The following is a 12074-nucleotide window of genomic DNA, read 5'->3' as shown; positions in this document are numbered from 1 at the left end:
CAGAGCAGGCACTGATCCTCCTCTTTTCTGGTCCCCCATCAGGACTCCTGTCTCCTTCTCTTCTCTGAGGGCCCCTTTAGCAAGCCTTCTTGCTATGGGGACACTCGTGTGTGCTTTTCCTTGAGCCCCTGCTCCCTCCTCACTGGCTGTGATTGACAGCAGTGGATGCCAGTGGCTCCTGCTGCTGCTGCTGTCTTCTAGCCAAATGAGGAGGCAGAGATGCAGGAGAGCAGCTGCTCTCATGCACTTTGCTGGATCATGATCGGGCTCTGGTAAGTATTTGGTTGGGTTCGGGGGGAGCTGTATACTGAAGTTTTACTTTACCTTCATGCCAAGAATACATAAAGGTAAAAAAAAAAAAAAACCTTCAGCCTTTAGAACTACTTTGACTATATGGCTATTGGAATGCTGGTTGTCTAAGGCCCCTTTCACACTGCTGTTTCCCCACGGCGTAGCTACAAACGCTTTGCCATAGATTTTCATTAAATTGAGGAGTCTTGGTGTGTTTTATGAAATCTTACCAACTTTTGGTGGGCTTTCAGAAAATGCACCAAAATTGTCCAGTCTCATGTAGGGCTATGACAAAGCACGGGTAACTCGCACGAAAACCACGTGCTGCAGGGAAAATGCAGTGGATCAGTGTTAAAAGGGCCTAATGCTTGTAAATTGACAATACGGCCAGCCTCATTAAGGCCCCTTTCACACAGGCGGACCGTTCAGATCCGCCTGTCCGTTTTTTTGGCGGATCTGAACGGTCCCCCCATGCATTCCTATGGGGCATCGGATGTCAGCGGAGACATGTCAGCTGACATCCGACCCGATCCGTCAAATCTGGACGGATGGAAACCCTATTTTCCATCCGTCCAGCGGATCGGATGGGATCGGGTGAGAACGGACTGACGGTCCGTTGACATCCGATTTCCCCCATAGAGATGCATGGGGAACTGTCAGCTGTGTCTCCGCACACAGCGCGGAGACACAGCTGTCCTCCTGCTGCTCAGCGGGGGATCGGCAGCTCGATCCCCCGCTGAGAAAAACGGACTCCGTCCAACGGATGGAGTGTGTGAAAGGAGCCTTATGCCCTGTACACACTATCAGATTATCTGAAGACTTTTGTCTGCAGACTTACCAAAACCATATAATATGAGGTCAAACCTAAACACTTTCAATTTGTATGCAATCCGGCAGGCCCTTGCACTACATAGAAAAGGTAAATCTGAAGACAAAAGTCTTCAGATAATCTGATAGTGTGTACAGGGCATTAGTCTTGTGGTTGGGGGATGGCAAAAATGCATGGTTGAGCTTCATTTGTGTAAGTTTGACATGGAAGGTTCTAATGTTGATGTAATTTAAAAAAAAAATGCTAGCAGAGAAAGATAAAATGTGGCAAAGTTGTGTGTGTGTGGGGGGGATAAAGTAAAAATGCACCAGTTGATTTCTAGTAAGTATAAATGATACAAGATTTAGGATAGCAAAAATTATCAGCTAAAAAGTTGGCAAGAAAATTGTCAAAAAGCCATCTATAATAGTATTGCATATCAGTCAAACGATTGACCGTTTTATAACGTTTATGGGCTGTTTTTGCCTTCCTGTCCTCAAAATGTTTCCCTTTTAGAAAGAAGGAGATTCATGAGAGTACATTTACAAAACTCAGACTGAAAGTTGGCAATTTTATTACCTTTTCAGATTATTTTTTCATTGTATTTTTATTTTATCTTTTAATTATAACAATTACATTAGCCGTATATTTCTAGTGAAGAACATGGCAGTTGTATCCAGCCTGTGTTATATGCCTGTTGTGGTTTAATATAAGAATGAGGACCTGTATTTACTTTTCACTATGTATCTGGCAACAGATAATTATTCTTATTACTCTATTGTATTTAGTATATCATTTATTTGTCCTTTAACATTCACTGAGCTCATTGTGCACCTGTCTATTGCCACAGTCTCTCTTTCCGTTCATTGTATCCTGATAACACCATGGCCATACTGTAAAAGGCTTGTTATTAGGATGACATTCCAAGCTGATGACATCCACGCAAGGTAGTTGGCATGGAAAATAGCTTTGAAGTGCTCTGAGATGTTTCAGAAATGAGAGGCTTTGTTTGGCAGTGTTGGTGTAAGAAGATGGTTTTGGCTTGGAGGTTATAGACCTAAGCTTTCAGTTTTGCCAACTGTGCATCTTTCACGGTTTGATGTTAAAGATTTTTTTTTCCATAGCATGCCCTGTGAAAGTACATGCTGGCTCGCAGCACAACCTCCAGATACATTATAAGAACTAAGTTCTATTTTAGTCTGGACAGCTCATACTGGCATTCTTAAATCCCCAGCCCATCGCCCACTATGATTTTTAGTGGCAATACTGAATTGACCGTCTTACATAGACTTTTAAAAATACACGTGCATGTTGCATTTTATGTTTTTTTCTTCAATACTGTCTTTATGCTTGAACTACATCAGTTTCTGTACTAAAGGAAAAAATGCCCCCATTTAGTAAAAGACATTAGTGCAAGATGATTATCTTTTGAGTATATTTTTGTGAAAAGAAACCAGAAAAAGTTGAAGGAATACCACAAAAACATGGGAAGGATTAAAAAAAATATTTTAGTAAACCTGGTGCTGCGAAAATACACTTGCAGAAATATAACTAGTATCCATTTCACTTTAACCACTTAAACTCCGGAAGATTTTACCCCCATTCCGACCAGGGGGTATTTTGCGATTCGGCACTGCGTGACTTTAACGGACAATTGCGCGGTCGTGCGACGCTGTACCTAAACGAATTTGGCGTCCTTTTTTTCCCACAAACAGAGCTTTCTTTTGGTGGTATTTGATCACCTGTGCGATTTTTTGATCACGCGCTATAAACAAAAAAAGAGCGTCAATTTTGCAAAAATAGCAATATTTTTCACATTTTTTTTATATGAAATTCCCCCCCCCCCCCCCCCCCCAAAAAATGTAAAAATCAAAATTTTTTAACATTTTCGGCCAATTTGTTTTATGCTACCTATGTTTGGTAAAAAAAATCGCAAAAAGCGATTTTTTTTTTTTTTGCGGTACTGCGACATTGCGGCGGACAGATCGGACCCTTGACTGACATTTTTGACACTTTTGGGGTTACCAGTGACATTTCTACAGTAATCAGTGCTATATATATGCACTGTTACTGTAAAAATACACTGGTAGTGAAGGGGTTAACTTTATTTGGGAGGGAGGGGCTGTGTGTGTCCCTAGGGGCGTGCTTTCTACTGTGATTGGCTGTGGCTTGAGCTGTAAGGACACTGATCAACGGATCTACATAGTAGATCCATGTGATCAGTGTCTTTACAGCGAGGAGAATGACGGGTGGCTTGTTTACACAAGCTGCCTGACATTCTCCCTCTCCCCCGCCGATCGCCAAGTGGCCGGCGGACATCGGGTCCGCTGGTCACACGCGCGGGGGGGGGGGGGGTCCGTGACCACGCGGGAGTGGGAGCGCGCCTCCGGGGGCGCGCGCTCGCTCCCTAGACCCTCACAAGCAAGCGACGTAGCCCTACGTTAGTTTGCCTGTGAGGGGCTGACCGCCGACGTAGATAGTCGTGCGGCGGTTGGCAAGTGGTTAAGCTTAATTCCCAGTGCAAATCCTACATTTCTATGTGCAAAACAATATATAAATAAATGCAAACATTATGACTATTTTATTATGCACAGCATTCAAATGATAGATCAAGAGGCAACTACTAATAATAATATCACTTGCCTTACTCCAGTTCATTATAATAGTCACAGCTCAAATGTACATTTAAAGTCCGTTAACAGTGCTCCAACCAACCAAAAGGTGTATAGTTCAATAGAGTGCTGCAACCATAAAGTAAAGTTCATCCAGTGAATATAAAGTGTTAATCCTATTTTCCCAAGTCATCCTCCAGGATGGTCTCATGAGAGATAGGCTCCTCCTCCTGCAGGAAACACAAGCACAGATATGTTTAAAATGGCCACCCTTCAATTCTTGTGTTTTCTGTCCTGCATACATGAGCTGAAGATGACATTCATCCCCTGTTTGTTATTTTTCTACCCTGTCCACAGTAGGTGCCCTGGACACATCCTTCCTCTGCCTGTATCCAACTGGTGAGGCCACCAGTTTCAGGTTTTTTTTTTTTTGGAGTAAGGGAGGAGGGACTTCCAGGGGTGAGCCCTGTAATCCTCACAGGACTTCCCCTCTCTGTCCTTGATTCCCTATTTGCTTTCTTTGCACCAGGAGGTGTTTTAAGTATGGCAGAGGTTAAGGGGGCTTGTGTCCTCCCAAGGCATTTTTTGTTTCACTTACCGGGGGGGAGTTCTTTACAACCAGCCGGAGGCCCTGTGTGAGGCTGCCCGCTACCCCTCTCGTTCAGGCTCGCACGCGGAGCTCTAGGGGCTGGAGATTCCACGTGCAGCACGCCAGCTGGATACGCCTATGGAAGTGACACTTTCACGATGGCGCCACCACTGGAAGTAGCGCGTCGGCCATCTTGAATCAGGGAACGAGCGCACATTGGTGCAGGGGGAAGTTTCATTGCCTGAGATTGGTTGGTGGCTTTTAGGGGGGGGCAGTTTTGCCCCCTCCCTTTCTACTCTCCCCCTATATATACAGTATCTCACAAAAGTGAAATACACCCCTCACATTTTTCTAAATATTTTATTATATCTTTTCATGTGACAACACTGAAGAAATTACACTTTGCTACAATGTAAAGTAGTGAGTGTACAGCTTGTATAACAGTGTAAATTTGCTGTCCCCTCAAAATAAATAAGGCAGTGCTGGAAAATAATGGTGGCCACATAAAATGATGACACTTTGGGCCCAGTTTGGACAGCAAATTTGCACTGTTATACAAGCTGTACACTCTTACTACTTTACATTGTATCAAAGTGTAATTTCTTCAGTGTTGTCACATGAAAAGATATAATATATTTACAAAAATGTGAGGGGTGTACTCGCTTTTGTGAGATACTGTATAAGGCAGTCTGCACAAGATGGCGGCGCAGTTACTCCCGGAAGCTGGCGTGCTACCTTCCCTCCAGGCGGTCCCAATGACAGAGGACCTTGCCCCCTACCAGAGGCTGTTGATACAGACCCCAGCCTTATTATGGTGGATGGAGTACTGACTTTGTAGGTGGCTGCTCCAAGGGTGGAGAGGTAGCTGTTGTTTTTTTTCATGCTGACTTTCCTTTCCTGCTGTTCTTCTGTTCTTGGTGGCTGAAAAAGAACTCTCACAAGGGGAAGACTCTGGCTGTCACCTATTTTAGGTCAGAGTCACCACGGTTGCAAGCGCTCCCGGGTGGGGAGCCCACAAAGACCACCGGGTGAGACAGGGAGCCTTGTTCCACTCTGGACCAGAAATCTCCTCCAACGTAAGAGAACTCGCAGTGGTATGGGAAGCTCTGTTCGCTTTTTAAAAGGAAACGACAGGCAGACATATCCAGGTACTGTCAGACAATGTCATGGCGGTGGCAAATCTCAACCACCAGGGGGGACACGATCAAAACTTCTCATGAGGGTAGGCCACGACTTACTTTCATGGGCAGAAACTCCCCTGCTTTCCCTTTCATCTTTCCACATCAAGGGGACGGTCAATGTGATGGCAGACCTTTTAAGTCGCAGACAGCTAGATCCGACAGAATAGGAGCTGAACCACCAGATCTTCGAGACACTAACTCTAAGATTGAGTTTTCCAGAAGTCGATTTGTTTGCCACGGGGAACAACAAAAAAAAGGGGCAAATTACTTCTCCTTGAACAGAGAAGGATTCTCTAGGAATAGACTCCCTGGGGTTCCCTTTGCGATTAAACCTCACCTACCCATTTCCGCCAATCCAGCTCATTTCGAGAAAAATCTCGAAGATCTGGCTGGGTGATCCTTGTAGCAACTTACTGGCCGAAACGGGCATGGTTCACACCCCTTAAAAGGATGACGGAAGAGGACCCCTAGATCCTTCCAAACCAGAGAGACCTAGTTCAATCAGGAGCCTATCACCCCCATATCCAGAACTGGTGGCTTGGATCCTGAACATGACTCGCAGTGAGTACTCTCAAAGTCCAGGCAACCACATTATCAGTATTTCAAGGCTCTCACTAACGACCCCTTTGAACCTCTAGCGGAGGCTTCTCTAAAAAAAATCCTTACTCTTAAGGTAGCACTATTGGTCGCCATCACATCGGCCAGGCAAGTGAGTGAACTGCAAGCTCTGTCCATAAATGAACCTTTCCTAACAGTTTTTCCAGATAAATTGGTACTCAAAACAGACCCCCTGTTCCTCCCTAAGGTCGCATCGACTTTTCATCGTTCAAGTGATACTCCCGTCTTTTTGCCAAAATCCTTCTAACCAGTTGGAAGTACCTTTCGCTGCGCTAGATGTCAGGAAGTGCGTCCTGCACTACTTGGAGGTCAATAAACCATTCAGGAGAGCGTCAAACCTCTTTTATATTGTTCGAAGGGGTAAAGCAGCCTCTAAAAACTCTGTAGCCAGATGGATCAAGTTGGTGATAGGAACAGCCTACTCGACCCAATGTCAGATCAGTCCTTCAGATGTTGAGGCACACTGCACTCACTCGGTAGCTGCTTCCTAGGCAGAAAAGGCTGGGGCGTCCATTGACCAAATCTGCCGAGCAGCCACCAGGTCCAGTGACTCTACCTTCATGAGACACAACTAGGTTGATCTGGTCTCTGCCTGATATCTGACCTTTGGTCATTAGGTCCTGCAAGCGGTAGTCCCACCCTAGGTATGCATCGTTGGGGTCTCATGTGACCGTCCTGGAGGATGACTTGGGAAAGTCAGAGTTTTTACCTAATAATCCCCTTTCTCGGAATCCTCAAGGACGGTGGACCCCCACCATATTTTTTGGATAATTGTTAGTTGGTTATCTCAGGCCAAAAGCCTATGCTGTCCAGGTCATCTTTACACAACTGAGGAGCAGCTGTTGCGGTGGCCATTTTAAACCTATCTCTCATGTGACCGTCCTGGGGGACGACCCATAGCCTGTGATCACCTCCATCATCCACCCTTTGTGTGCTCCACTCACCAGATTTGTTGTGACACCATATATCATAAGAAGGTCAATGTACATTTTTGTGTTATGTTATTCCTTCTCTGCATTTGGGTCTCTCAGGCGCCGCCGTCATAAAAGGAAAGGGTGCACAATAGTGTAATCCAGTTTAAAACTTTTATTTGTAACCAACAGGAACAAAAAACGCCAGTCTGTTTACATTATAACAGAAATCCAACTAACAAGCTGGCTGCTCTCTTCACAGGGACCGGAAATTATGTGCTGAAAGTGATGTAGTGAATGGAGCTTAAAAATGCCCAGCTTTAGAAAAAAGGGGCAGCTTGGTGCTTGAATATGCAGCATGCTTAGACAAAAAGTACATGTGGCTAGCTAGTAAAGAATAATGGGAGTAGCCTCAAGGAGGATGGTTTAAATAAACTCTGAGCCACAGTATACTGCATACGTATAGCGCCATCTTTGTACCCACAAAACTATTTTACTTTACCACAAGCAACAATCTCTGAGACACACACAAACCTCAGGACAAAAGATCATTTTTGTAAAATTAATATCCTCATATGCTTTTATACACATGTCATATAGACAGAGTCAACACTGTGTCTGAGCCTACCATAAAGAAGAACAATACTTTAAAAGGTAGGGAGTACATTGAAACAAGCAGCTGTTGAGGCAATAAGTACTTTGGTTAGGTATTTGTTGTTTTCAGTACAAGGATCTGGACAGTGTAAAGTATGACGCAGCACATAGGCTACAGTGGTAAGGGCTATCTAATGTACAACACAGTTGAGCGGGAGTGGCTTAATAACAAGGTGGGTTTCTCCTAAGAATTTCTTTCCTTTGCTACTTAGGGGTGCTAGGACTAGAATTAATTGTGATTAGGGTTACATCTTGGCCATTAATACTCTTGACCTCAAATCAGAATAGGGCATTTATAAATATAAATTGATAAATAATGAGCATATTTTTGTGACCCAGGAACATAGTCTAATTCTAAATTTATATATATTTCTTTCTCCTTCCTTTCAGACCCCAGGCTGCTGCAAGTGTTTCTGTATAGAAGAAAGCGCCACCCCCTGGAGCACATGAAGATGGGGGTGAAGACATTTACGCACAGTTCCCCGGCACACAGCCAGGAAATGCTGGGGAAACTGAATATGTTACGTAATGACGGACACTTCTGTGACATTACCATACGGGTCCAGGATAAGATCTTTCGAGCACACAAAGTGGTGCTGGCGGCCTGCAGTGAATTCTTCCGTACTAAGTTGGTGGGTCAGGCGGAAGAAAGCACCCAATGTGTACTTGATCTGCACCATGTAACGGTGACCGGATTCATCCCTCTGCTGGAGTATGCCTACACAGCAACCCTGTCTATTAATACAGAAAATATTATTGATGTGTTAGCTGCAGCCAGCTACATGCAGATGTTCAGTGTGGCCAGCACATGCTCAGAGTTCATGAAGTCCAGCATCTTATGGAACACTCAACAAGAGAAGGTTCTCGATACCGGACAGGAGAACCCAGCCAATTGTAACAACTTCCGAGATGGTAGCCTTTCTCCGGTGTCCTCAGAGTGCAGCGTTGTCGAGAGGACGATTCCCATCTGCCGCGAGTCCCGGCGCAAACGAAAAAGCTATATTGTCATGTCCCCTGAGAGCCCCTTAAAGTGTGGCACTCAGACTAATTCTCCACAAGTCCTAAACCCCACAGCTTCTTACACTGAGGCACGGAGTCAACCTGTGGACTCATCACACGCTTTCCCCTGGACTTTCCCTTTTGGCATTGATCGACGGTTACAGTCTGAGAAAGTGAAGCAGATTGAGTCCAGAACATTAGAACTTCCTGGACCTTCTGAAGTAACCAGGAGAGTGACCGATTATGTGCCGTGCGAAAGCACTAAAGTCAGTTCTCCACTGGTAATGGAGGAAGATGTTCGGGTCAAGGTGGAGAGGTTGAGTGATGAAGAGGTACATGAAGAGGTGTCGCAACCTGTCAGTGCATCTCAGAGTTCAGTGAGTGACCAGCAAACTGTCCCTGGCAGTGAGCAAGTGCAGGAAGACCTACTTATCAGCCCTCAGTCATCTTCCATAGGTGAGTGGTATGAAACTCCTCTGCTTTCCATATGGCTGTATGCTGTAGAGCATCCGTAACAGAGATATAGGTAGAAAATGACTTCTCGGAAGAAGCTGAAGAGCCCTGAATATGGGATTGCAGTACAGGTAGGTTATCGTAATTTAGAATGCATGAGGTGTTCCAGGTAAAGGAGGATCCCATAAACTGGGGTACTCTGTGCCATAGATGTCTCAGTCTTTGTTATATGCTGTGATCCAGGCAGTAATTATTTTAGCAACCCATACTAGTCAGAACACCTTTTGATACCATGATCTGATAATACTACTAAGCTGGTAGACCATGCAGTCTCTGACCATTTTTTGTCTAAATAGTACTAATTTACATGGCTTGGGCCCCTTTCACATGGGTGTACCGATTCGGGCCTGCCCAAACCCACCCAATCGGACCACCCATTGCCCTCTATGGAGCAGCGGATGTAAACGAGCTTGTATTAGTTTACACCCGCCGACATTTGATCTGATCTCATTCTGTCCACTAAAAATAGACGGATGGTGGAATTTGATGACAGTTGGATGTAAAAGGACAGGAAGTCTGTTTCCATCCAACCATCCATAGAGGAAAGTGGGCTGTGTCCTCACTGCAAAGGCGGAACAAGAAAATGACCTGTCATCCACCTGCTCAGCGGGAATCGGCGAACAGATTCCCCGCTGAGCAGGCAAATTCTCCACCTGTGTGAAATCGCCCTAAAAGAGGACATAAAGCCAGTGATTTTTTTTTTTTTTTGTTACCTGAAAAGTAAAGGCATAATGTGCTAGTATGCATCGCATATTAGCACATTGTGACCTTTACCTCCAAACAAAGCCCTCGTCGTCCCCACTGGAGGCCGCATCCATCTTCAGCTGTCTCTTTTCAGGGTCTCCGGACTCCAGGCTGTGCTACTGGCCAGAGCCGCGTGAGGTCACATGCACCCAGGAGCCACTGGACACGGCACAGGGCTCTAAAGAAACCGCACGGGCGGCCGTTCCCTCCGAGCGCATGCGCAGATGACATTGGCGCACTATACAGTAAATATCTCCTAAACGTTGCAAGGTTAGTAGATATTTACAGTACCTATAGGTAAGCCTTATTATAGGCTTACCTATAGGTACAAGTTAGAGAAGGGGGTTTTCCACCACTCTAAAATTATATGATTATTGTAACATGGTCATCACACATGATTTGTTAGTAAACAAACCTCTCCTGGCTCGAGCTGTCAGTGTTTCTTTCTGTGTGCACTTGCTTGTTTTTATAGTAAGTCTGCCACTTCAAGAATTTGAAGAACAAAGACTTCCAAAAAGGTTTATTTCTTGCATGTCTTACCAATCTTAGTTTTATTCTAGAGTACAGCCGCGATTGTGACTTAGATGAGGATCAGTTCGTGTTTTATGGCAAATTGCTACAGAAAACCAGATAAAGAGGATCTTCACCCCAGAAAGAAAAAAACTAAAAGTAAACGGCTACAAATAGTGTAGCTGCAACTTTTAATAAAAGGACACTTACCTGTTCAAGGATCCAGCGCTGTCCTCACACGGACTGGTTCTTCGCTGGTCTTCCGGTCCCTGGCACCTGCATATTTAGTTTGAGAAGCTGGCTGTGACTACTTGTGGCTTCAAAGCCAGCTTCCCACTGCACATGTGCGAGCCGCACTGCACTTTGTGAATTGTCCTGCAACCCCGTGGGACCTGAGCCGTGTCCCAAGAGGCTGCGGGCAATGGGGGACCAAACTTCGCTCAGATTGCTTAGGCAATACGAGCGATTGTGGGAGCAGGTACCTGTCAAAACCAGTTAAAAAATAGGAGGGAGGAGGCAGAAAAGCGGAACATTCCCTTTTAGAGTGAAGTTCTGCATTAATTCCTAGGGGTTTATATACTTTTTCATGCCTATATAAAATATCACATTTTTGTAATTAAAGCCTTTAATAAAAGCAATGTGAACATGATTTAGGCAAACAAATTAATCAGATAGCTGTTGCTAAATTACCCAACGGTTAATACATGGTCTGGGCATCTAAGCATCAGTGACCTCTGGTCATTAAATCAGATGTAGGTTTATTTTGCAGTAATGTGAAATTCCTCTCGGTTTCCACATCTGATGTCCCTGTTACTAATCTGACCTGTGTGTGTCAGCTTGTGATAATGCCATTGTAAAGGAATGTTTCGCAACACAAGACTTGTTTTGCCTAGCAATGAAAAAAATGTTCTATTTATTTTATTTCTGGAAGACCTTTGTGCTTTTCAGTGAAGTCATTGAATACTTTTCACTTGGCTCATCTGATCGTATGTCCTATCCATTCCAAACTACAGCCGAGGACAGAAGGTCAGACAGACATTGCAAGATTGCTCAGTGTGTTGTCTGTGCTGTGCAATAACAGGTGTGCACAGCTTATTGTTAGTTGAAAGAAGCTAGATTGTGTTCAGAGGAGGGCCAAGTTCAACTATGTCATCTGGCATTAGCCTATAACCGTACCTAAAGCTTCTGATAATGAGTTTATTTAGACGCCAGGTTCTCATTTTATATGCGCTGTTAGGATCAGAGGGGAAACTGGCATCAACAGCACTGTATAAACCTAAAGTCCATTCTATTGGTCAGCAGACAAAAAAATAAAGACATAGGGGTTTCATTCAATGCAAAACAAAACGTGTAACAGATTCTTGTCAGCGCATAACAGTCTTTGAACAGAGCCAGTTATGTGTTTACTTCAGTACAAATTCACAGTATAAGAGACCAAGCTCACCAACCAGGTTCAAGTACAAGACATTCCAGTGTGTCCGCTTTCACTAGGATTTTGGCTATAAAAAGTTCTCTCCTCTTGACATACCACCATACTGTCTCTAAACCACCAGTTTAATAGGCAGAGCTGTAGGAAATGTATTTGCCCTTCTAAATTTACCCCCTCTCAGCCCTGCTCCAGAGTGCTGTACATACAAGCTGAAT

General features: G+C 44.5%; 1 protein-coding gene across 2 annotated transcripts in view; it reads left to right on the top strand.

Moving 5' to 3' along the window:
- ZBTB44 (zinc finger and BTB domain containing 44) overlaps nt 1-12074 on the top strand; it is a 119884-nt gene that overhangs the window by 47320 nt on the left and 60490 nt on the right. For both annotated transcript variants that reach the window (XM_082273863.1, XM_082273864.1), the window contains exon 2: nt 8055-9119. In XM_082273863.1, the coding sequence (XP_082129989.1) occupies nt 8111-9119 (1009 nt within the window). In that variant the 5' untranslated portion in view covers nt 8055-8110. The remainder of the gene's footprint in view (nt 1-8054; nt 9120-12074) is intronic.

The sequence above is a fragment of the Pelophylax lessonae genome, assembly GCF_965119305.1.
Source record: "Pelophylax lessonae genome assembly, chromosome: 12".
NCBI lineage: Eukaryota > Metazoa > Chordata > Amphibia > Anura > Ranidae > Pelophylax > Pelophylax lessonae.
The sequence above is the reverse complement of the archived record's forward strand: the minus strand, read 5'-3'. Positions and strand labels throughout refer to the sequence as shown.